The sequence below is a fragment of the Gobius niger genome, assembly GCF_951799975.1.
Source record: "Gobius niger genome assembly, chromosome: 14".
Classification (NCBI taxonomy): domain Eukaryota; kingdom Metazoa; phylum Chordata; class Actinopteri; order Gobiiformes; family Gobiidae; genus Gobius; species Gobius niger.
The window spans coordinates 21,009,000-21,034,970 of record NC_136865.1 but is presented as its reverse complement, the minus strand read 5'-3'; the positions used below and the strand labels follow the sequence as shown (position 1 = coordinate 21,034,970).

At 40.1% G+C, this 25,971-nt stretch overlaps 2 protein-coding genes across 9 annotated transcripts in view; one reads left to right on the top strand and one right to left on the bottom strand.

The window, feature by feature from the left end:
- Positions 1–1,449, top strand: part of slc4a7 (solute carrier family 4 member 7) — a 42,049-nt gene extending 40,600 nt beyond the window's left edge. For 6 of the 8 annotated variants that reach the window (XM_079570866.1, XM_079570864.1, XM_079570863.1 and 3 more), the window contains one exon: positions 191–1,448. In XM_079570866.1, the coding sequence (XP_079426992.1) occupies positions 191–275 (85 nt within the window). In that variant the 3' untranslated portion in view covers positions 276–1,448. Of the gene's footprint in view, positions 1–190 lie in introns of all 8 variants that reach the window. The other 2 variants (XM_079570865.1, XM_079570862.1) reach the window with 1 other exon arrangement.
- A 3,604-nt stretch (positions 1,450–5,053) lies between these two features.
- LOC306973674 (homocysteine-responsive endoplasmic reticulum-resident ubiquitin-like domain member 2 protein) lies at positions 5,054–10,177 on the bottom strand. The gene is made up of 9 exons (XM_079570663.1): positions 10,103–10,177; positions 9,427–9,720; positions 8,263–8,340; positions 7,771–7,875; positions 7,497–7,615; positions 6,951–7,064; positions 6,563–6,847; positions 6,072–6,180; positions 5,054–5,791 (listed from the first exon to the last, which is right to left on the bottom strand). The coding sequence occupies exons 2-9, from the start codon at positions 9,571–9,573 to the stop codon at positions 5,624–5,626; spliced, it is 1,125 nt and encodes a 374-aa protein (XP_079426789.1). The 5' UTR covers positions 9,574–9,720; positions 10,103–10,177; the 3' UTR covers positions 5,054–5,623.
- Between the last annotated feature and the right edge of the window lie 15,794 nt (positions 10,178–25,971).

Here is a 25,971-nt window from a genome sequence, read left to right as displayed (position 1 = left end):
TTTATGATTTATGGGTTCAGAAAGTTTTCCGACCCGTTTTCCAACAAAGTTTTCATTATCAGGCTTATGCATAAACAGGGAAAATGAAACCTTCCTGAACCCACTGTATGGTAGTTCAGTTCCTAATCATCCTTCACCTTCTCCTTCTGGACAAGCGCTGACATCTTCTCCCCCCGTTTGTCTTCCAAAGCCAGGAGAAGGTGGCTTGTGTTAGGGTCGACATGAGTCCGGAAGATTCCCCCGAAGGCGGCTCCACGACTGAAACTTTCCTGTGACCTGGAGCAGGCCCTTCTCCCTACACAGACCGGACACCCCCTTCCTCTGGGTACACCACCCCTCCTCTGGGCTGCCTCACCGTGGGACGACTAAAACGAAACGTGGAGAAGCACAAACCTGCCGAGCTCTTGGCTACCGAGCGACGGGCCACACAAGACGACTGCCATGACGTTAAAGCGTGCACATCTCCGACATGAAGGAGGATGCTACTGCCCAGTACACTGTATGTGTTTTATAGCAAGTTAATTTATCCATTTTTAAAAAGTCAGATGCCAAAGGAAAAGGGCCTCACTGGTGGGGATCAAGGACCGTTATGGACTCGTTTTTATTTTCAAATCGTGTGTTGTAGCTGCTGTACATTTTCTTCTAATCGCTCACATTTGTACTGTGTGAGTCTTTAAAAAAAAATAAAAAACACCAGCATCAAAGTCATTATAGATAAAGCCATTTACTGTCAATCAAGGTAATTCTGGCACATATATCATACAAATTCCCGCTATACAAAAAGAATATACCTGCAGTCGCCACACTACTACCACTACAACAAAACTTTGCCGGGAAAACTTTCAGTGTTATTGTTGCTGCTCAAAAGGTCAAAAGTCACATTGTGTAAACCTCATTCGATATATATGCTGTTATATAAATAATTATAATTGTATGTATGTACACTGTGTTCATTTGATTCGATGTGACTTCAGAGGCCATATTGAAAAGTCTGTACTGTACAACAAGCACTTTGCCAGTATAATTTCTAAACAAAATCAACATAATATAGTCTGTTAATGCGCGGATGCCCTTAAAGTTTGAATCATTTGTGCAATGTTTTTGTTTTCTGTTTGCTCTTTCAAAAAATATAGTTCAGGTGCGTTGTTAAAAGAACTTGCCAAATGCCAGCAAATTTTTATTTTGACTTGAACACATTTAGAGGCCCACTTCGTAATGTGACTGGGTGGATTTTATGCAAAACACAACTAAATCTTTACTGTGCAGTTGCTTAGGTGTAGATTAGTAAAAGTACTTTATTTAAATAGCACATGTAAAAACATCGACATCTGCCCAAAGTGCTCTTCAACAAACATTATAAGGTGCAATTAATAAACATAAACTGTTGCAAATTATACAACATTAAACAATAATGAGTTGAAGGCCTGTGCAAAAAGATGGGTTTTCAACAAAGACTTAAAAACATTAAGAGACTGGGCCATTTTAACATTTAAGGGAAGGCTGTTCCAAAGTTTCAGAGCCGCAACGGCAAAAGCCCGGTCTCCTCTGGTTTCCAAAAGTTTTCAAAAATAAAAGCGAGTTTAAATTATGCCATAAATAGTGCGATCTTCTTATGTAAAGTGGGAAACCTATTGTATGTGTTTTTAGTGGAAGGGGAATCATTGATTTCTCCATTAAGACTTAAAAGACTTAAGATGAATGAACTTTAGAGTACACAGCAGAAGCGTACATTGTATTAAAAAATCTTAAACTCAACTCTACGACTACGACAGTGAGCAATACAAAGTTAATGTCAAGTCCTGACTGTAATGGTTACAACTACAACTATATTTGACACTAACCTGCCACATTTAGTACAATGTAATGTTCTATGTAACAATGAGTAGTAACATACCTTTGTGTTACATACACAATGAAATAATATGTATTAGTAGTTTGGAGGTACATAATGTAATAAGACATAAGAAGAAGAGCTATATTTATGTTGCCCCTTTCACAGACATGGTCACAAAGCGCTTTACATGTGACAGTTTTACATTCACTCCACCCTCGGTGGTGGTAAGCTGCCTCTGTAGCTTCAGTTTTCCCTGGGGTAGACCGACAGAAGCACTGTCTGCACTAACGGTCCCTCTGACCACACACACATCATTCATCTTGGCCTATTGTACATGTTTTTAGTGGTAGGGGAAACTGGAGTACCCAGAGGAAGCACACAGACACGGGGAGAACATGCAAACTCCCCACTGAAAAGCCCCGTCCCGGTGGGAATCGAGGGTTAGGGTTAAACCCTAACTTTAACCCTAACCCTAAGGGTCTTATGTCTTATTACATTATGTACCTCCAAAGTACTAATACACATTATTCCATTGTGTATGTACTGCACAGATACAAGTTATTACACATTGTTACAGAGCAGATTACATAGTACTAAATTTAGTTTGGTACAATGTATCAAGGTACTGTAAAATAAAGTTTCCTTATCAATCATATTTAAATAACATTTTCTGAGCAAATGGTTCCAACTTTATGGGCAGCCGTGTTTAAAAAAACAAAAAAGGAAAAAAAAAAAGAATCCAGCCCTCGCCCAAAGTATCCGTAGAGCTGTTGTTGAAACTCAGGAATCGTGAGGATTTCTGGCATTCATTTAGATATGTTTATTCTCACAAGGCAATGGTAATTATTCATTGTATTAATTTCATTGTGAATATTTTAGTAATAATAATAATGGTAAGTAACAGGGTTGGTCATAAAAAAAAGCAATTACTGGTGTGACTCCTGTTATAGCGGCATCTGTTTTTTATACTGTCTGTATCATTGTTTGTAATTGTGTGTGTGTGCGTGGTGTAAAGATAATTTGTTAAGCGTTGCAAATCATTTTATGCAAGATATTTCTACACTAAATGTAAACGGAAAAAAAAAAAATACTGTTATAATCTATATGAAGTCGTTCTTATTTTGCTATTGAGTAAGTGCGGTCCTGTTTTAGCAATAAGTCTCCCATACAGTGCAATGTATGGCTATAGGAATGACCTTAGCTAAGATAAATAATTGTGACTTTGTGTTTCATTGGCTTTTGTCGGTGTGTAGCAACAGTGACAATAGCTTCTACATGTGCCTTGTCTGAGCTCTATGTAATAATGTCTGGTTATATCGATGATTTTCTTTCAAGTTCGTGGCACGACAACGCCAAAGACACCTCTCACTTAGTACGTTGTTCATTTCGCTTCTCGTCCGTCGTGGTGTTAAAAGTATATCGTTGAAGATCCCAAACAATTGACTGAAAACATGTACTTTTACAAAATACTTAGTACTGTTACTGTGTGTACTACTGTCACTTCACTGGTTTCGTCACATGCGTCAAAGCTGTGTACAGTTCGAATAACGCTGAGGTACTTTTGGTAACAATCTCTTTGAATGTCAGACTTTTCTGGGGGGGAAACGGGAAGAATGAAATAATTGAGTATTCCCATTCGGCCAGTGAAGGCGTCGCCGCAGACTGACGCGTCACTGGCTCACGTTGAGAACACACTGACGGGGCCACATTATTAGGTACACCTGTTGTACGCAAAGCCGCCATTCACTGGATCACTTTTTGAGACATTGTAGATTGCGCAAGAGACTAGTGTTTTTTTGCCATCGAGTGCAACATTTCAATTAAATTAAGCCTTTTCCCTCAATTTTAAGTTTTGCTATTTACTTGGTATGGAACATGTTTTTGATTTATTGCCATATATTTGGATGAAACAGATGTGCCATATAATGTGGCTCGTTTGAGTACGTCTCCCCTTCTTTTATGTTGTACCTATCTCCAATGTGCACTTAGACTGACATATCCCGTTGAAGGATATTGAGAAGCTAAATGTGGGGACTGTGTATCCTCATTTTCACTTCGACAAGCATATTTATTTTTGTCTTACCTGATTTGTAAAGCACATAACATACTGTTGTCTTGAAAGATGACTCCTGGTCATGCCCGACTGGTGCAAAGCAATAAAAGTGGACACAGACTGCTCCGGCTTCCTTTATTCCTCAGTACTTCGGTTGAATTACTTCATTATAGGAAGGAATGCAGACAGTTTGTTAGTCGGAAAGCTGATTCTTCCCCACAGCAGCATAATGGTTATGTTATTGAGCAAGACATGCTGGTTTATGAATTGGTGCTTCTCAAGTTATAATGTACAAATAACACAAAAAAAACGGTCCAAAAAAAGTTGTATAAAGGCATTAAAACTTAACTTGTGAGTGGAGTACATGAATATGAAAATGTAGTGAGGTGGAGGGAAAAAAAGCATTCCTAGGACAGCTGTGTCTATAGAAGAAACTTTGCAGTCATATGTCATTGAGTTTCTTCTACAGGCACTTAATGGTCAGTTTTCTATGAATAAGACAAATACTGTACCTCAAGCGTTTACACAATGCCATAACCAATGCGTCCCTCATTTCAAAGTAAAGATAGAAATTGCAATCTGTGTGTGTTCAAGCAAGACAAGCACTCAAAATACATTAATTTAAGTTTTAATAAACATTGCTATTATTGTTCACAGCATATTTGAGTAAACATGTACAGGCATTTGAATAAACTGAACACGTAGCCTCTCCAGATCAGCCCCGCCCCTCACTACAGAGCGCTCTCATGTATTTCGATAAAGACACTGGCCTACTTTCACAACTTTCTTCATGTTCCACGTGTAAAGGGTAAATCAACTCTTCTTCCCATTAGATTTGATCTGGATCCCATCATTGCACTTTCAGGACATCCCTTTCTTCATAAGATACACTCACAGGCAGTAGAAAGTGTTAGTTTTAGACTGGATAGTGTAAAGGTGCTGCATGACTGAGTATATTTTACACACCGGTGCAAGTTTCAGTGGGATGTAGACGAGGCTGTCAATTAGGACTGCACGATATATTGAAAGATTAGCAGACACAATCCAAAATCTTTGTTTTGCAGTCTAAAAACTACATTCACAATTACTTTATTTAGTCCTTATTTAGGCATTTGTTTTGGCATTAAGTCAACAAATATTTTATGACAGTTTGACAAGGATTAAATTATTGCACTAATATTCAAGACATGACTTAAGATTGCTAATTAATTTTGTCAATTTAACTATTATTCTTCCTATCACTGATACCAAGATAGATCTGTGTCATTGTTAGTTTTGATTCACATTGACGCACATTTCTTTGTTCATAGCCTCTACAAAGGCTGATGATTTTTGCACAGTAACTACATTTGAAAATCACAAAAATCCATTAAAGTGGCTGTTTGTCGTATGTTGCGAAACATTCAAATCAAAAACAAACTTTCCAGCAAATACTGCAGGTGCATACAAAAGTGGGATTACATCAATTCAAAACAAGCACTTTTAAATTATATTCCTCAATAAAATCTTGTGCCTGCTGAAATGTTTCAAATGGCAAAGCACTGGCACACTATTGTTTTCTATAATCACGAGGCATCACTAACAGTCCTTAAAGCTGCTCCAGCTAAGTCTCCCTCCTTCAGTAAAATGTCAACCGTCTGTTCAGTCAATGGGGGAATCTAACACAGCAGTGAACCAGTCTCCCTGCGCACACGCAGAGGATTTGTAGGCATTTGTTCATATCAGATGTTCGTTGTTCAGTTAGCAGCGTTGGCGGGACCCTCTGGGATTAGAGACATGAAGAAGGTGATGATGAAGGACCAGGTAGAAGACAGGAAGCCGTTTTGGGGACCGCTATCTGGATCTTCACCCGCCTCTGTCCCGCTGTCCCCGTCGTCGTCTGAGCCCTCGTCTGCTGCCCTGTCCTATAACATAACAAAAGTCACTTCAAACAATAGAAGGAGCAAAGATGTTCAGGGTTGCGTCGGGAGAGACAAAAAAAAAGATGCATTGGAAAAGACTTGTCTAGGCTGGATGTTTTTCTTTACCAGTAACCTAAAACTGCAGACTGAAGACAAAGCTGCTTACACGTTAGTACTGTGTTGAAAATGAGTCTTTCAACAACACTTATGCAAGTAATTGGGTAATGTCCATATCAAATAAATACATAAATATTGAATATGATTTGAATAATAAGTGCAATACCATTTCTGGCAAATCTTGATTCTGTGGCTCTCCCTCTGCTTCGTCCAGGTTTGGCCTGTCTTCAGGGAGATCATTTTCCAGGTTAAAAGGAAACCATCCCGCCTGGTGCCTGTAGCAAGCAGGAAGACATGCATCTGAATAAACATCAAGCGCAACATTTGTCCATAAAATACTAAATGGGTTTAGGCTGGAGTTTGAGCAACATAGGAAAAAGATTAACGCTGAGGAGTGTAAAAAGAAAATTATAATCTTTGGAAAGAAGACAAGGAAAAATCCCCCAATGGAGAGAGAGGGTATAGCTTCCCATTTAAATAGGGAAAGCATCCCTTGTTTTATGATATTATACATTAAAAAGGCCTTGTACTCATAACACTTAAAAGTCATTTGATCCCTTTCTTTTAGGATTAGTGTTTTATTTTTTGTTTAACTGATCACTACATAGTTCTAGCCAATCACAGCCCTTGTTAGGACCAGGCCACAGTTGGACTCACAGGTAGAGCACCACCATGGCGATGAGCACCATGACGAAGCGGCTGAAGGAGGAGTAGAAGTAGACGATGCTGAGGAGGATCGCGGCCCGTGAGAAGGTGTAAACCCAGTCCAGCCAGTCCCGGTTCAGCTCATCCTCATTCAGGATCTCCCCGCCCTGGGCGTTCATCTGCACCTCCGCGTTCCCATGCCGATCAGCGGGAGCTCTGTGGTTTTGGGAACCGCTCTGACCGGATTGGGAAGCGAGCAGGTCTGGTCTCATTTGATGGGAGGCGGCCATTAAGTGACTGAAGAAGTAGAAAAAGGAGCGTTTTATGACGAGTTCATGAATATGCGCTGTCCAGATCAACTAAATAAATTAAAATCCCAAAAGGAAGATGAGGGACTTACTAATGCATGTAGTACTGTTGGACATAGAGCTGCTGCCACCACATTAGGCTCATTGGGTGGTAATAGGGCTGCGTCAGTGGTGAAGGGGGGGTCTGAGAGGACATCTGCGCCCAGCTACAGAGAAAAGAGACAAAGTAGTTGGCATCATTTGCTGTTATGTTGGAAAACAAAACTGTACAGTATCACAAAAAAGAAGAAAGATAATTTCTTTGAAATTGAAAGATCTATTCTCATTATGGTGGTTTGCAATACCAGCAATCATGAAAAGTATGAAAAGTAATTGCCAAATGACATAACCATGTTACCAAAACATTCCTTTATGGGAAAGCACTAACACCGGTGCAGGAGCTGAAACAGACCCTCTACTATTACTACTACCCTCTACTAAAGTGACCCTGCACCCCAGTCCCCCCTGTCTGAAAGTGCATCTAAAAGAAAGCTGGCACTAAAACAGCACCAAGAATAACAAAAGGTTTCTGTAATGCGAAAATGCCTTGTATGCACTTAAAATGTAAGAGTTAGTCACATTTTGCCACATATGTTTACCTGTGCATGTACCCAGGATACATGTGTGGATAGGGGAAGGTGGGTCGTTGCCTGAGCCCATCGTTTGTCTCTTCTGGTGATGGCGGGCCATTTTCAAGAGGAGTAGTGCTATTGGAGTTCTTAAAAAGACAAACACTGTTAGTTTTACAAAATCAAGCTTGATCTTCACACAGAGGACATAATGAATTGAGTCACGCGAGTGGGTGGTTAGAGCAAAACAGTGGCTGATGTAAAGAAAGTCGGTGCTGACGAAATAAAGAGAAATGTGACCCACCGTGGGACCATCTGGGCTCTTCAGAGACTTGTTAGCGCTGGGCTTCGGAGATGCAGGGGGAGTCCGCGATGCGCACACCAGGTGGAGCATGTGGTACTCGTCCTGCTGCAGAGGGAAATGCTTAATTATCAACATTTTTAGAGAGAGGAGAGAACTATTGTGTTTAAAGCAATAGATACTGCTAATTAATATGAGAAAATTATGTTAATTTTAAATAAACCCTTGAATGAGTACATATAGGGTGGACTTACGAATGTGATAACTATCAATTCTCATTACATTCGGCATCATCACTAATTATTTCATTGTACTTGTGTAAAATGACAAATAAACCATTTTAGTTCTAGTTCTTGTAATGCCATTCCGTGCATACAGTTCATAATCTCTGAAAGTAAAATGCATTTAAAAGTAACCAAAGATAAATACTAGAATGCTAAGTGATAATATTTAACCAAACAAAATTACAAACAACACAAATCATGTTAAATTTACCTTTCGAAGCACATCTTTTAATGTGAAATGATCCAGAAGCAGCTTCCCAGAATAGACCAGCCTCTGGTCTTTGCAGCTCTAAAAACAGAAACAGTGGAGCATGAACCGCATTCAACCATCACTCCCGGACAATATCAGATTGTGTGAGGAGGTCACAATAAGTCAACGGCTTCATTGACCTCCAACGCAGTGGCACTAGCGACATACATTAGAGCTTGCAATGAGAACACACCATCCAAGGGCAAATGCTTGTCCATAGCCAAAAAAAAAAATAGACTGGGGTCTTTCGAAAGTAGCAATCACTGTGATCCAAGTATTTGTGTGCCAGAAAAATATGAGAGAAATTATCCAGTGGTGGAGAAGATCTTCTGGTTTAATCTACTTTTGGTTTTTTTTAAATACAAAGGTATTGATCGTCTTAAACATAGAATGTAGGGGGGAAAAATAGCGTATCTAGATCAAAGGTTGTCGAGTGTTTGTTAATGGATAAGTGTAGTAAGAGGACGAGATCACAGTAACCTCAGTCAGGATCAATGGGATTAAGAGAAGAATTAACCGTACAACAGGGTTACAGTGTGCCTTCCTTAAGCGTACAGTCCCTTTAAAACCATTCATAAATCATGGACAACCTTCAAATAAAAACTCAGACGGCAGCTTTGTTTAGGACAATTGGCACTAATTAATGGTGCAATCCCGTTCTAAGTTTGCCCAATAGTGCCACAGGGGAGTGCTTTGTCCCCGAATGCTCACGGTGATTGTATTGTAACGAGGTTAGTGGAGAGGCAAATGAGGGAAAGGCAGATTAGTAGCCAAGTTACGTACACAACTTCAGGGTGATGTAATAAAGATAATACTCAAAACAATGCAAGCTACTAATAAGGCTAATCTTAAGGTTTATCTTTATGAAAATGGACTGCAAAAGCATTAGCATAGTGCAACAGGGTTAACTATGGATACTGCCATCTCAAACAATATGATGTTTAATCTAAAGAATAGAAGATCCACTACAATTTGCAGCATATATCCGAAAAGTACAAATTTAATGTCCCCCTAAAAATGCTTAAACATTACCAGCGTATTCTATTTACTGTATGTTGGAGGCACCCTGACTTTTCTTGAATGGGGACTGTAACTGTGTAAGTTCTTCCGTGAGGTGAAACTTACAGGTTTGCTGGGGTAGACATCAGAGAGGTGGGATTTGAGCTTCTCCACGGTCCAGTTCTGGAAACAGTTGATGGTCTGGTCACCGTACTTCTGGTTTGGGGCTCTGATCACCAAAGTAACGGGACTGTCCACAACACCAGGGTCCATGGCTCCTGACCATTTGGGTGTGGTACTAAATATCTCGGATCAAACAACTACCCACTTGGGGTATTGTAACAAGTCCTTAACAAATTCTCATGTTGTTCATAGCCTCTTTTATTTCTGTATTTTCTACAGATGTCGATCTGAATGGATCTGGGGCAGAACCGAGAGAAGCAAATCTGTTAGATGAAGTAGCTAAGATTGAATCAGGATCAGTAAATTTATGTAGGATTCATATACTAGCATATAGGTTATGTTTAACCAAATCTACATCACAGAAAATGGCAAGAGACCCGAAGACGCAGTGTATTTTACAAAACTTTACCATTAAAAGGCAGAGACAAGAGAATGCAGCGTTAGCCAACTTGTTAGCAACAAGCTAAGCTAGTGTTAGCTGCAAACGCTTATGGGCTGTAAATGTGAGCTCACACAGGACAGAAATACACATTAAACAATGTAGACAACATAGCGGATTCATTCACGGAAGGGTGTTTAGTTTTAAAAGAAAACAAGGTTAGATGACTGGTTTACGTACCTTGTTTACTCCTGGTAAACGACAGTGGCGTTTAAAGCCCCTCTGCCAGATCTGTGCCTCTGCTCTTCTTCGGGGGAAGAGCAGCTGTGAAACACAGACGAAATTCTTATGAGACGGCCTCCTTGTGGCCAAATGGGGTGACTGCAGATGATATTATGTGACTGTTTTCAACCACTGTAATGTTTTGAAATCGAAAACTTTGTTGGTTGAATAATTTTTATTTTTTATTATCATATGCCTTGGGTAAGTCATTTTGTTCATATGAATTATTTTTCAGATATAAACATAAACTTTCATAGACTCATCAAACTGAACATTGCTTTTGAAACAAAAATGCATAGGTTCTGTTTAGCTTATTATTCCATAAAATACATGCCTTTACAACACCTGAGCATGCACCTTTGGCTTCATGAAGATTTTAATTGAAATATCTATTCAATGTCACATTCATAGGGGCCTTATTTGCATAGTTTGAAATGTAGAAACCATATGTAGGACTTGCAGCACATCTATACAGTCTAGATAGAACTATAATATGAAAGAAGGAAATGTAGATTTGTGTACTTGTTATTACAGTCTGGGATACAGCACCCACATCACCCCTAGTTCCCATGGCCTCGAAATAAACTCATTGAGAACTTCCTGCTGCTCTTTCATTGGGAGGGTGAAATTTATGACGTCCAACTTTTGTATTTTTCTGTGTTTTTCTATTTTCAAGCTGTTTACACGGTGCCTCGCTGTGTACTGTTCAGGTCTGTCGCCTTAGACGGATGTCCCCTTTTATTTCATTACCTCCTTCTCTGTGTGAGTACTGACCTATTAATCATGCCAGTGCACTTGTGTAGCTTTATTTAGCACAGTCTCATGATATTATTTTGGAGGTAGAAATACAAGGGGAAGCAGAAAATTCAGGTCAAAAATACATAAGGTATGATTTCTCTTAAACTGGAGAAGGCCTTGATTTTATTCTTGTGTTTACAGATTCCCGTTCTGTTCGGTGGACTAATAAAACCCTCCATCTGAGCCATTAGCAAGAGCGCCACTAAGAAAAAAAGCTTCTGACTACTGGGCACTTCACTCCGGAAATAGGCGAATCCAGTCCCTGTGTGTGTATTTTGTATCTTCATCTTTGTCCCATTTTATTTTACCTGTCAAATGTCAGGCTGCCCCAATAGAGCGTCCTGTGACTGTAAAAGATCAGGTCAATGACACATTGGTTTAGCCTCAAAATGAACTCGGGGTGGAAATGTGGATAAGGTAGAAAATGATAGTTGGGTGTGTGCAGTGTTCGCAGAAGCTGGGCCGGATTTGATGAACAAAGATAATATTCCACAAGCTTTCTTTTACCTGCGGCAATGCAGGGAGGGCAAAGACCACAGACAAAGGCATTACCCAAATTCATAAAGAAAACATCATTTTATTTGCTAGGTATTTTCTGACATTCCCTTTTTCATAAATTTCAAAGGTTGTTGTAAACTTTGTCCTCTGTATTTCATCCATCCTCCAGCCAGTGCGTCAGGGAAACCAAACAGAAGCAATGACTGCAGTGGATCTTGAGCCAGTCTTTCGGTCAGGAATACCAAACAAGAGGATGCACAATAATATGTCAATCCTTCAGCAATAGGATTCTGACCATGGGCCGAGCGAAAGGTCTGGAGACCCTGCAGTCGAATGGGTCAAATGCAGGAGACCTATGGGACAATGACTTTAACTTCCATTAACCTTTTCACTTCATGTCTTCAGTAAAATAAAATCATGTGTGACGCTCTTGGACAATCAGTCCAAAGAAGAAAAGAATCGTCACAAACAACCTTTCACTCTTGTGTTTATTCAGTGAGACAATGGTGTCACAGCTCGCGTTTTTTCCCAAACATGTTCAATTGTGACGAGCATGTTGCCTTTTGACACGTTTCGGAAAAAGACATGCAAACAACAATTTTCTGAAGTCACTGAATTATGCAGCCCCACACATCTGTGTCATGAGTCAGATGTGAAAAGGTCAGGGGCTTGGGGAGGTTTTAATGAGGTTCAGGGAAAAGGTTAAGTTTGAGATCAATGCCTTTTGTTTATTATGGGGTTTGGGTGTTTATTAATTAAGGGTATCATGCCAGTCTCTTAAAAGATATGACCACTGATGTATAAGACTACGTTATATGACAAAGTGAGTTTCATAAATTACTTCACTTCATAATGGTACTTAAGGTATACTTTTTTGATAGGGAAATTTGTCAACTATTTTTTTTTAGGAAAATTATTGTTTTTCAGTCAGCCAAATATGATATTTACCAATTCCTCAACCTTTCTGTGCAAGACAAGAAAGAATGTTTGTCCCTGTGTTGCCGTAACTGATGAGTTTGGTATACATTTTCTAACTTCATAACAACAAAATGCATTTATCCATTACTGTAAGTATTCTTACTCATTTGGAAATGTTATCTATTTTTTTTTTTCTCTTTAGTTCACTGCTGCCACAGTGAGTGTTACAGGCAGGGCCACCTCCACCACTGGGCTTGCCTGAGCTGGAGCCCAGAGCCCAGGGGCCTACAACCTGGGTTGGGGGTTAGCCCAGGGGCCTATGGATAGGTTAAGTCGGCCCTGGTTACAGGAGCACGTACAACAACTCACCCCTCGGTGACAGATAGCATTATCACCCATGTCAATGCTCACCTGTTCATTATTCATTTACACTGCATTATATGTTTCTTTTTACAATCTTTATTGAATATTTCAAAACAAAACTTTTCTTTTTATATATATATATATTCTTTCATTTCTGGGATTGTTTTTTTGTTTTTGTTTTGTTTTTTGTGACAATACCATTTCCATTGTGGATCAATAGACTCTAATTTGCTGGATTCGGCCTCCGCTCCTCATGTTGCCTTCCTCTGTTCTAAACCCTGACATGAAAAACAAACACCTTCCGTGTTTGAAATGTTGTACCCACATGTTTTCTTTCAGCGCTGTGTGCTCACTCGTTGAAGTGGAAGCTTGTATGAGTGTTGCTGATGTAGCTGGAGTTAAGGTCGAGCCGGTTGTTAGTCACACTCTGACGGAGGCAGAGAAAGTCAGAGTTTGTTTTCACTTACGTCAAGTGCACTGATGTCAGGTGTGCTCTCCTCAGTCAGAGTGGATTCAGAACATTCAAGGAACTGGAAAGATGTCCCCTGTCATTGACCTTTCCAACGCCGGAAGCTCATTTGGACACTTCAGGTCATCATCAATAGTTCTAAAATGGCAAGAGTACAGAAAAAAGATGAGTTTGATTTCTTTTAGTAACATGACTTCAGTACTAAATGGTCACAAGGTACTTTTTCACACAACAACAGCAAATACATCAGTAAAAATGCATCAAAAAGGATATGTTGGAAGTGGATAAGACTAAGAGAAAATCCAATCTGGTATATGAACCTGTAGTTTTGTTAACAGTTGTAGAAATTCCAGTATACACAGTCAAAGTAAGAATTGTAAAAAAAAAAAAAAAAAAAAAAAAAAAAACTTTTCATTTGACATTTTAATAATGTGTAATTTTGTCTACTTCTGTAGACAAATACATTTTATAAAACACATCTTAAAAGACAATGCCTTTGAGTCTATCAGCCTATGACTGGTGACTCTCAAATGTCAGTAAAACCACATTGCAATCCACTAGATGTCAATTAGCACTTGTAGCTTTGTAGCTTGTGCTCCCATTGATGGAATTAATGTCAGTTGCCTACACCTCATAGTGACTCACTGCGAACAGAGAAAGTGGCTGGTGCAGAGGGAAAGAAGCACGTCTGCCGGGATGACTGTATTCCACATTAGGGACTTTAATTAAACACTTTGTTACTTGTTTGCAGCAGCCCACAAACAAAATGAATCACTGCATCGATTACATTAACATAAAAGAGTTTACGACTGAATATTCTGTACTTTGAAGACCATTTCTACACATGCTGCCTGTTTAGTGGCCTCTCGCTTATTACAAAGACTGGGTGCCCTTTCTCGGTCTTTGAGTGCACACCATGGTTAAGAAAAGAATGCCATTCTTTCAATTACGGTATTTTTATTTTTTAATCTTTAAGACCTTTTAGGTGACTTGGGATATTAGACCGATCAAATGACCTCAAAATGTTTGAATTGTTAATACACTGTATCATCTGCCAATTTCAACACCCGTTTCTTACACTGGGTGGCAGTATGCCTCCAGTTTGCAGGCTGTGCACGAGCCATTGTGAATAACTTAATTTCTGCACAGACTTTCTCTGCAGGATCACACAAACACAAAATCCATGCTAATTAGTCTAAATTGCCTCGTGTTTGCCGAAAGATTTGTGAGTTTGAGTGATGATTGGTAAAATGTTAATGCACAATGCAAATCTAAAGTAATGGGATTCCGGTGTGACTCTGCAAAATGTTGGCAAGTTTACTATACTTTTAGACAAAATGCATACATTGTGAGTGTCCTGTTTCCAGCTGATTGCATAAACTGCAGAAGACAATGTCAAAGAGTTGATAGTGAAAAGTGTTTCCAACTTGTGAATTCAAATGTCACTGATTGCAAATGCATGTTGTCTTCTTGAAAAATGCAAAGTGCACCTACAGCTTTGCAAATGCATGTTAATCAAAAATCCGATACGTGCACAGTAACACAAAATACATTCTAATTTCTGCAAAAAAGTTTAATCTTTGCTTTGCAACTCTGACACTCCCATTATCACCTTACAAAATGTCTCTCTGTATCCCTTTGTCCTCCCGCAGTTCCGGTCTGTGATCACTACTTCAATTTGACCTCGCTCCTTTGAAAATACCATGCATTTGCAAAACAGGAGTCAGCCCTGCAGCTGTCAACCTCTCTATTCACTCTATTCATTAAAACATTAATGGCAGCAAAAGTGGCTTTAAGTAACTGATTATGTGTCAATAGCTGTAAATTTAAGGAGTGAAAACTTTTATTTCTTTTGGTCCTGATGTTGGCTGTCTTACGCACTTGTCTCGCCGGTCCCCATGGAAACTGCTTCACTTTACTGCAGAAAGTCCATATACAGGCTTCCTGTCAGAGGCGGGAGGGGCCGAGGGAGAGAGAGAGACAGAAAGAAAGAGAGAAAATGAGAGGGAGAGAGAGAGGGAGAGAGGGAGAGAGAGAGAAATGAAGAAAGAGAGAAGAGGGAAAAGGAGAGAGAAAAAGAGAGAAAGGGAGGGAGAAAGAGAAAAGAGAAAGGGAGAGAGAGAAAGAAAAAGAGTGAGAAAAAGAAAGAAAGAAAGAAAGAAAGAGAGAGAGAAAAAAAGAGAGAAAGAGAATAAGAGAGAGAGAGAGAGAGAGAGAGAAAGAGAGTGGCTGAGAGCAAGAAAGAAATAGAGAGTGAGAGAAATAGAGAAAGAGAAAACAAGAGAGAGAGAGAGAGAAAGAGAGAAAGGGAGGAAGAAAGAGAGAGAAAGAGAAAGGGAGAAAGGGAGAGAGAGGGAAAAGGAAAGGGAGAGAGTGACAGAGAGGGAGAGAGAGAAATAAAGAAAGAGAGAAGGGAGATAGGGAGAGAGAACGAGAGAGAGAAAAGAAAGAGAGTGAGTGAGAAAAATAGAGGGAGAAAGAAAGTAAGCGAAAGAGAAAGAGTGAGAAAAAGAAAGCAAGAAAGAAAGAAAGAATGAGAGAGAGAGTGAAAGAAATATATAGAGAGAGAACAAGAGAGAGAGGAAGAGGAGGGGAGTTAGAGATGTGGAAAAATGAGAGAGTAAATTAGCATTGCTATCGTTCAAACTGAAGAATCTCTTTGGTCCATCTTTCATAAAACATCTGACTGCTCTCAAAGAAAGAGAAATGTGTATCAAGATTGAAATGTAACAAAGCAAAGGCCTTCTCGAGCATCAACCTCACACAACAACACATTGAAATAAACTTTTTTGCAGATTATGATCATGTGGTGACTCGACAAGGAAAGCCCTAGAACAAGTGTGATCATTTGAAATAAAAAGTTATGCGTATGGTCCCTATTCAATCTTAAGTCAAAGTAATTTCATTTTTTTCATTGATTTATTTATTTCACCCAGATATTATTTAGGGGTCCTGGCCCTGAATGTGGTGTGTGGGACGAGCTTGTAAACTCCACACAGAATGACCACACAACCCTGGAAAGAAACCTGGGACTTGTTAACCTCCCATGAAAAAAAAAATACAAAAAAGTATGTTCTGTCTCATACTGTTTTGGTATGATGAGTTCTTTTGTACATGACTAGCCATATAGCGTAACAAAACTGAAAGGTGAAACGCATGACGGCCGTTTTCATAAGCATGAGTCAACAGGATGCTCACAGGAAGGAGAGATGTACAGGCAAGGTCATCTGCTCCCACTGAGCCAACGACACCCCTTTAATTTCCATGTGGGTCTATGTGTTTAGGGGGACAGAAGAAGTGTAGATTACCCAAGAAGCTTTGGGACTGTGTTTGTGCGTTGACCCAGCGACACAATGAGGTTGAATGTACCACCCGTCGCCTCAAATAACATGGCTAGTGCGCGGAGGCTAATCTTAACTTGTCCCACCAAAAGCCTGACTGGGATCTTGCGCGCGTGGGCCTTTTGTAAGAAAACACTCGTGATGATGTGGCTAATATTAGTTCTTGGATCCGAGTCTCCCACATTAGAGTTAATTACTGGGGATGTTGCTCAAAGTGGCTACAGTTCTACATCTGTATTTTTAGCCCCCGGGGATTTTAAAAGGGAAAGTAGCAATTCAAAAAGAGCCTTAAGACTATTATTTGATACCGCAAAGTCAAAACAGCATTTGTCATAGGTCTGTATGTATCCAAGTATAGGCCTATATTACATTCTTAGCGAGTTCATTCATCGCAGTTCATTTTAGCGATTTACTTATAATAGAATTTCAAGTTTAACTGGCCCATGAAAGGGGAAGATAATAGTTTCATCTGTAGAGGATTAGGATGACACATGTACTTGAAGTTTAAAATGGAAGTCATGATGGACTTCGATGCAATAATAAGTAAATTATGTGATCTTTTTTATTCAACAGTATGTTTTTGGTTTGTTTAATTTAGTTTAAGTAGAGTTTTGAGGATCTGTTTAATGCACATGCAGATGTTTCCCTCCAAACCATCACAACCAGCAACCTGCTGTCAGAGTATTCGTGCTATCACCTGTTGATTTGGCTGAAATCAGCACTGTTCCTTCGTCTCTGGGATTAATATTCATTGTTATTTCTAATTTTTTTTATTTTTTATTTAGAAATTGTTTCATTGATGTCCAAAGAAACAAGCACAGATATTATAGTGAAAATAAGAAAATAACACTTGCAGAGTTGGAAATAAAGCAACAAATACAACAGTGCTTTATTTGTCCTGAGCCGCAGCGACTGTGGGTCAGCCTGACCAGCATGTGAAGATAAGGGAAACCGTAACACCCGGAGGAAACCTCAGTGTTTTGTTTGTTTGTACACTTTATTGTCCCCGTCCTCTGCATTTAACCCATCCTTCGATGCCGCTGGGGCGACCCATAAGGAGCAGTGGTCGACGGCCGTGCCGCGCACGGGGACCCATCTCCATGAAGTGGAGCCAGGCTGGTGGTCAGAATCACCTGGCTGGAGAATTCACCTATTGCACATGTTTTTAGTGGTAGGGGAAACCGGAGGAAACCTACGTAGACACGGGGAGAACATGCAAACTCCACACAGAAAGGCCCCGTCCTGGTGGGAATTGAACCCGGGACCTTCTAGCTGTGAAGCGGAGGCGCTAACCGCTGTGCTACCGTGCCGATCTCTTCTGAAACGGTGCATCGGCTCCTCCACCTCCTCCTTCCGCTCTTCCGTCTTTTACCATGTTCTCCTTTGTCCCTTTTTTGTTTCCTGTAGCACCTCTTGTAATGAAGAAGAAATGTGTAGGTCTCAAATGTCTTTAGCTCATAAGCTAGCTGTTTGCTTACTTTTAAAAAGCTTCAGGACCATTATGGACTCTCTGCAGTAAAAACAAAAATAAATGAATCACACAAAAATAAGGCAAAAACGTACAAAAGCATCCAGTAAAACAATGTGAAAAAGACAAAAAAACCACACAGCTGTACCAAGAGAGAGGGGCGTGGCTTTGCATTGTGTAATTATGATGCATTGTTTTCTTTTAATGTATTGCAGCCCAGGTCCCCAGGTATAATACAATTCTGCACCTGCATTTGGCCTTACAACAATGGAGACAGGATTCATTCCCAAACCCTGTGATTATTACATGCTTGCATAACAAACTGCAGAGCAATTTACTGTACCTTAAATATCTTCTCTTTGGAGCAAGCAATGATTACAGTTTGCGTTCCATGGATTTCTTTATATTTAGCCGAGAATCACTCTCACACTATGATGCCATGACCAACCATTGACAGAATGGCGTCTATGTACGCACAGCCCTGTTTTAATGCTATTTGCTGTCTTTTGAACTGCCTTAATGTCTCAAAACCTTGCTCCCTCACAATGTAAATGCCAAACTATAAATGAACAATTCAAGTTTGGGTCCTAGCTGTTATTTATAATATGCTCTCCTTGTACAACGTGGCTTTTGTTAGATTAGCTTCCCATTCATCCATGACATGACAACCTACAGTGACATTCCTTGAATAATACCGCACTAATTACTGTTTACTTCCCTCCCAAACACTAAACACAAGATTAAATTAGACAAGTAAGGCGTCTGCACAGTGGGTTTTTGACAACTTGTGAGCCTCCCCTTTTATTTAAATAGTCCACCCATGCACATGAGCGGGGAAGCAAGCCCGAAAGGAGCAACAGAATTCATGGTGGATTTATCAATGGCTTTGATTACTCATTCACATAACCTCTCGGCTGCACGCTCAGGTTCTGAAATGAGCGCTCGTGTTGGCACCATTTTATTGTCAATCAAATGGAGGATAATGGCCATGGAGGCAGGGTCGAAAGAAAACTGCACTTAAGAGGAAAGTGCGGTGCAATACTTAAAGAGTGTTTTATCGAATAAGTTTGGTCGTCTGCGGAGCGTTTCCACGGCGACGGCTCGATCGGGATGCGGGACACGTCCGGACCGGCTCCACTCGAGATGGGAGAGAGATAAGGACAAGAGCGGGAGCTTGAATTGATGCACTCTGCTCACTCAGAAACAGGGCCATTAAGTTCAATTAACGGCAATCTATTTGATAACCTCCACCTCTTCGGAGAAGTTGTTGGTGATGGTTTTTTAAACTGAAGAGATCAACATATGCACTGTATGCTTTAGTCAGTGCAGGGCTCGAATCAGTCTGAAAGTGCACGCAATATACATTATTAGTAGTAGTATTAGACATTTTCCATATGGAAGGAAGGGGTTATGCATAGATTGATCAATGCAGACAGTTGAACTTGGTTAGTTTTTTGATTTGGATATTTGGATATAACAATGTATACATCAGATTTTACAAAGAAAAAGTAAAAAGTTCAAGGGCAACAATCAACTCATTATGGGTAGAAGCAAGAGATTGGCTTTGTGTGAGAATGAATGAAAGGAAAATCATCCTATTCCATAATAAAATTCTCCAGTCTGCACATGCATTAAGCCTGACAACAATGGAGGCAGGTTGCATTCCCAAACCCTGCAATTACACGCTTGTATAACATACTGTCGAAGAGCAATTGACCTGAAATATCATCACTTTGCCGTAAACGATGATTACAGTTTGCTTTCCACAACAGATTTCTTTATATGTATTTCATATGTTATGAAATGCACTTCAGAAGTAGGGTAAACACAATTGTTGGTGAAGTCTGCAACCTTCCCGAACAAAACGTACTTTGTGATTCATCCACATCTCTGTAAGGGCACAAAACTAGGATGTTGATAGTCGCAAACAAAACCTAAAGCCACATTGTGCAACATTTCCGGTTAGGTATATATCCCAACATACACAAGACCAGCGAAAACAAAAAGCAAAAAAGTCTGAGGCGGAAAAATGCATGTTTTACACCTTCTTACTTGATCAAATGTTATGCAGTGAGGCTTTAACTGCAATCACTTCCAAAGCACATGAGTTGATATTCAGGTAGCGGAGTGTGGGTTAGTGGCCTGTATTTTGAAGGTCAGGGGCGTCCTTTGGGCCTCTTTTGTACTTGCTTGCACAGAGACAGGCCGCTGGTCAGGAACGCTTGATGAGGACATGCTCCCTAACCCCTTGTATTGAAGGGTCAGTGTTACCTCTGAAGTGCCCTATAGCGACACAATCTCAGGGCACAGCACTTCCTGTTGCCGGGTTACTTAATTTCAGTTTTGGTATTCAGCGAAGGAGCAGCAACCGGAAGCGCGAGAGCAGGGACAGATGACCACTGCATGTCTGTCTTATTACACCGAAGACTCTTCACTGACTCCAGATAAAGGAGCCACTTCCGCTGTGTCTGCAGTTTTCAAATCAAGTCCGGATTTTGTGTCACAGCTCCATTTCCTGCACACATTTATCAACATATTATTGTGAGGTAGATACAAAACAAGGAAATGATGATTACATATTATTATGCTGAAACCAAAAGAAAATAAAAAAGCTCACAGCCGTACAATTACATGCACTTTTCTTAAAGGGGCACTATATAACTTTTTATGTGAAAAAAAAAGACTTGACATTTGCATGTGTTTGACCTTTTAGTGGCTCGGTAGCACTGTAGGTGCAGTGTTGCTTTCCCTCACAGTGGCCTTTATGACGCTCCAGAATTAACTGTTTTTGGGTTTATGGACAGTTTCTGGTATGAACCCCTATAAACAATTGATCCTGGAGCGTCATAGGGGCCACTGTGAGGGAAAGCAAAGGTGCCATGCTGCACCCGTAATGCCGCCATGTCATTAAAAGGTCAAGTTGCATAGTGCACCTTTAAGCAAATTTTAATGCCATTTTAATATACTGTGACCTGATGTGGACTTTCTGTTGCTTTCTGCAGTAAGGTTTGCAGCTGTATGTACTTTTGCAGAACGGGAAAATGTATACAACTTTCCACTTGTGTATTTTGGGCAGTTGTTCTCCAACGTACACTCTCAAATATTTCCATAACTCCACAAAGGCCCCAGACACTCAAGTAGCAACCCACTTCACCCAATTCAAACTTACAAAAAACATGGGATTTTCACATTACAAACTGCCAGTTCAGTCCTGATTTTGTCTTGATCTAGGGCTGGCAGCAGAACATGGAAGATCTAATATTTTTTGAGGTGGTCCTTGGAGCGAAAATTTGAGAAGAGATTGATAACTACTACTACTCAGGCGAAACAGAACATCGAGACTTATACATGTTTGGATTTGACTTGAGCATTTTACTAAAGAATAGGCTACTCTTCTTCAGCGTGATGTCATTTTTGTGTCATCACACACAAATATCACAGTGTCTTTTAATGGCTGGACAGTACATCAATCTCCTTCTATAAATGTATGTGATCACAAGACAATGCCCACTAATACACTTGTGTCAATGGGTCTCCATATGTTATTATTACAACTGTTACCACGACAACTCTGCTGGAGCCCCGGAGGAGCCTCCTTTGTGCTAACTACAGTAATGCATCTGTAATGTATTGTTAAAGACTGAACATTTCTCTGCTGAATTAAAGTGAGCACGTCCAGAGATATCTGCGGAGGATTTTCTAAGTTGCTCTGACTGTGTGACGCAGGAGGAGCTTTCAGCCTCATCGTTTTGACCTTGACTGACTTGGCTCAAGGCGTTCTCAACATGGGAGTGATTCTGAAAGACAAAAAGGATATCAGGAAAAGTATAGTTATTAAATAAACTCGGACTGAGATGTTTTTACTTCAGTTAGTGCTTTCTCAACATAAAACCCTTATAGTTACCGCTTGAATCAACAGAGGAAACAATGCATTTTGATAGTATTATATTCTATATCCTATGTATGATCTGATATACTTAATTACTATATGCTTGCAGTAAATGCAGTGGATAAAAAATGATCATTAAAAACATCAGAAACCTTTAAACAAATCATCGCAATAACAAATTCAGCCACATGAAACAGACATTTCAAAAATCTGCATAATAATTTGAGATAAGGATTGAGTGTATTTAAACCTATGATGCACTATCTCTTTACTCACAAATAAATGCACAAAAGGTTCTCAAATAAAGAAGAGTAAACGTCTCCGCCAAAGCGGCATAACTTGTGCAACACCTGCGTTTTAAACTGATGATGCAGTTTATGATGTCGGAATTACATTTGCCGGTAAACAGATAGAGGAGCAGCTAATCCCTCGTAGCATGGGGTTCACAAAGCGCACATCCACTCACCTGTCTGGCCCAGCGAGCAGATCCGTGTTTTTATTTTTTCATTGCAGGTGAATGTGCGTCATTTGGCCGGCGTGAAGCTAATCTTTAAAAAAAAAATCCTTGCAGAAAAGGCGAAGACACTCGGCCCTTCAGACTAAAACAAGGCACACCTCTGCATTTCAATGTTAAACTGAAGGCACTTTAAATATTGAAGAGGGGGCTGACGTAGTTGGGAGTTAGACACTCTGCACTGGAGCCATGAGGGGAGAAATGGGGAGAGCAATATAAGAGAGAAACAAGTGAAAGCAGAAGGATAGAGAACAACAGACTGTGGCTGGTGTTAACTTCTGCAAGAAGAAATAAAAAAATAGCTACATAAAAGCCAATTGAAAAGGAATGCAGTGTTCCTCACACAGCATGCACAACAGGTGTACAATTAAATGGAAAAGATTTACTAGTGTCGCCCATATGGTTCGGTTAAAAGACTTACATACATTTTGCAAGTTTTCTTGAGTAACTTACTGCAGTTTTTCAATGTTTGCTACGAAGGATACATGTTTATGAAGGGTCTCATTCATTTGGGGAGTATCCATCATAGAAAAGGTCGAATCATTGCCTGGCTGGACTGGGTTTTGGTAAAGTTGAGGATGTTTCGCTTCTCGGCACAGAAGCTTCCTCTCTGCTCTTTAGGTCAGAAAAGACACTTTTACCCAGACTGGAGCGATCTGTATAAGACTCAGGAGGAGGGAACCAAAACTGTCAAACATTCCTACTCAAGTTGTTTACTGTTGAGTCAATGGGCATAGACGACCCATTAGAGGCATGCCTTGTCCCCGCTGCAATGGAGGCCGTTTGAGGGCCCATCTCTGCTCTGATGCACATGTTACAATGTCATGTCCTGTCTGGAGTGGTTGGGCAGGTGTTCCCAGACACCTGCCCAGCAAAGCAAACTTCCTGTCAGAACACTTTTGATATATATATATTCATATATCTACAAAAAATGATAGTACAGGCCACACGTGCGGGTCCGTATTGAATTGTGAATGGATTTTGTCATTGTATACAGCAGGGTGAATACAAAGGAAAGGCACAAAAGAGAATGAAAATGTGGTGTGAATATCGGGCAAAGCATAACGAAAAGCCTGAAATGTGACTTTTTTGATCTAGGTCGTTGTTATCTAACTGTGCCAAAACTTGAAAGCAAATCTGTTGGTATTGTGGCTGTAGAGCGAGGCCCAGCCTGTATTTTCAGGTCAGGGGCGTCCGGTGGTGGGTCTCTTTTGTGTTTGCTCTCACTGACAAAAGCGGCAATGCTCTTGGACACTTCATGAGGACATGCTCACTGTAACCTCTGCATTCCCTGACGCAAACTCCTGACTATGTTATCATTCAGTAATTACAGCGACTATGAAGTGTATCCTGACTGTTTTGCAGAAATACTGAAAGCTGCAGAATAGGAACATACCTGACTGCTATTGTTCTGGCGCTTCGACACAGTTTCAGACCATGGCCCTTTTCAAACTTCAGCTCAAAACATACACTACCATAGGCTTCCTGCTTTGAACAGCGCACTGCTCATCTTTCATATTTTTTGTGTAAACAATTGTGTTGATCTTATCACAGAGACCAAATGACATTTTCTGAAGTCTCTTGTGCCTTAATTTGTGGAAAACTATGTCTGTGCCACCTCATAGAATCTTTCTCCATTTCTCGTCCATGCAACATTCTCTAGAGTCTAGACTGAGACTGATTGTTTATGGCTGCCTTTCCTGCAGATTTGAAATCATTATATCGTTGCAATCCTCGGTTTCCTTTTCTGTAATGGACGGCTGTGGAGTCAATTGAGGCTAGTTTTCAGTATAATTACTATAATCAACTCACTTGTTAGAAATTACCAAATAAACCTTGTGACGAGGTAGCAACATTTGCCAAAGGAGCAAGAAGGCAATAACGACTAATTAAATCAAACTGATTAATGCCACTGTTGGCCATAATGAACAAGTAGAGGTTGGAATTTCACATCTGTTTAATCTTATTTGAGGTTTTCATCTAGTCTGTGTTTGCGGGTGGCTCAAGCCAAAACCTGCAACTTCTTAGGCCTGCATTCATTCATTTTCTTTTTCACTATTTTACTATCATAGACACAAATGAAAAAATAAAATTACAATAAATTATTTTTTGTGGTAAAATTACAGATTTTGAGATAAAAAGTTTCTTAGCTCATGACAAATATTTCAAACTACTGTCACTTATAGAAATGTACTGCGCTAATTCACGTCATTGTTTATTTTTGGCCTCAATACCATGAATCACGCAGTATTTCTCACGTCAACACATGGGCAAGTATATTTCTTCCTCCCACGTGTGACGTACAAAAGACTTTCCACTGGCATTATTATTGTGACCAGCTGTGTCCACATTACTTATTGAAGTTCCCTGTGTCTTCTATTTAAAGCTTCATTACATCAATTAGTATAAAGAACACACCGCTTTACTGTAAAAGTCGCTAATTTCACTGTTTAAACGTTGGGCAACAAGCTACCAGACCTTTGGATGATTTTAGACGACAAATGCTCTAACCACTGAGCCACTGTCGCCCTGTCGGTGCCATTACCACTACTATGACTGCTGAGTCTAATGAAAGGTGCAAATGCAAAATAAAACATAGGGCCAAAGCAAAAGGCCATCTAACTCTGGGGGAATCCAACCCACAACTCATATGAATCATATGTTACAAAGCCTTAAAAATGAACCTTCTGTGAGATCACTTGCTCAAGCGCTGTCATTCCTATTGTCTGTGTGCTCAGTTGCTAAAATCAAAACCCACTCACTTTGATCAGTGATGGTCCTGGTATAACAGTACGGCTATTTCACCTGGGAAAAAATAGTAAAACTGCTTTTCTACTGCGTTTCTACCTTTCTTTTCACTTTCCTTTGACGTCAGTTGCACTTTACAGGAAGCCCCAAATGGACGTATCAAAAACATTTAGCCACTACGTATCACACTTATTGCACTTTCTCTTGGCACTTAAACCTCTCACTTCTACTGCATTAAAGGATTTCCTGCTGGCAGGCGTTGACATTTTGTCACTTAGCTTAGTCAGAACATTGTTCTACAGGGAGAAAGAGAGGAAGGTGCGAGCTTTGAAGAATGACGCACTCAAGCTCTTTGGAGAGTTGTGAGACACCACCAGGTAGATTGATCAAGGGATTACTCAGTGCACCTAACGCATAAGTGGAAATCCTAACAAAGCTTAATGTATTTTAATAAGAGAAGTTCTTTGCCTGAAAGATGCAAAAGGATAATCTTGAAAACTTTCAACTTCAATCCAATATTCTCACTCACAAACTCACGCACTTGCTCATAACATCAGTGTGCAGCCACGGGAGGCAAAGAGCGCCAAGTGTCTTGCACTGGGGCACAACAAAAGTACGTGCTGACCAGAGAAGAAGTCAATTTGCAAACCTTCATGTTTGTTGGGTAACATTATTCCACTGAGCTATTCCTGCGTCTTTTGAATTTGATGTTCACTCACTGAAATCTTACACATTTTTATTTAATGCTCACAACCATTATACAGCATGGGACGAGGTTTTCTTTTGGCTCCCTCATTTTACTCTTTTCTGATGACATCATT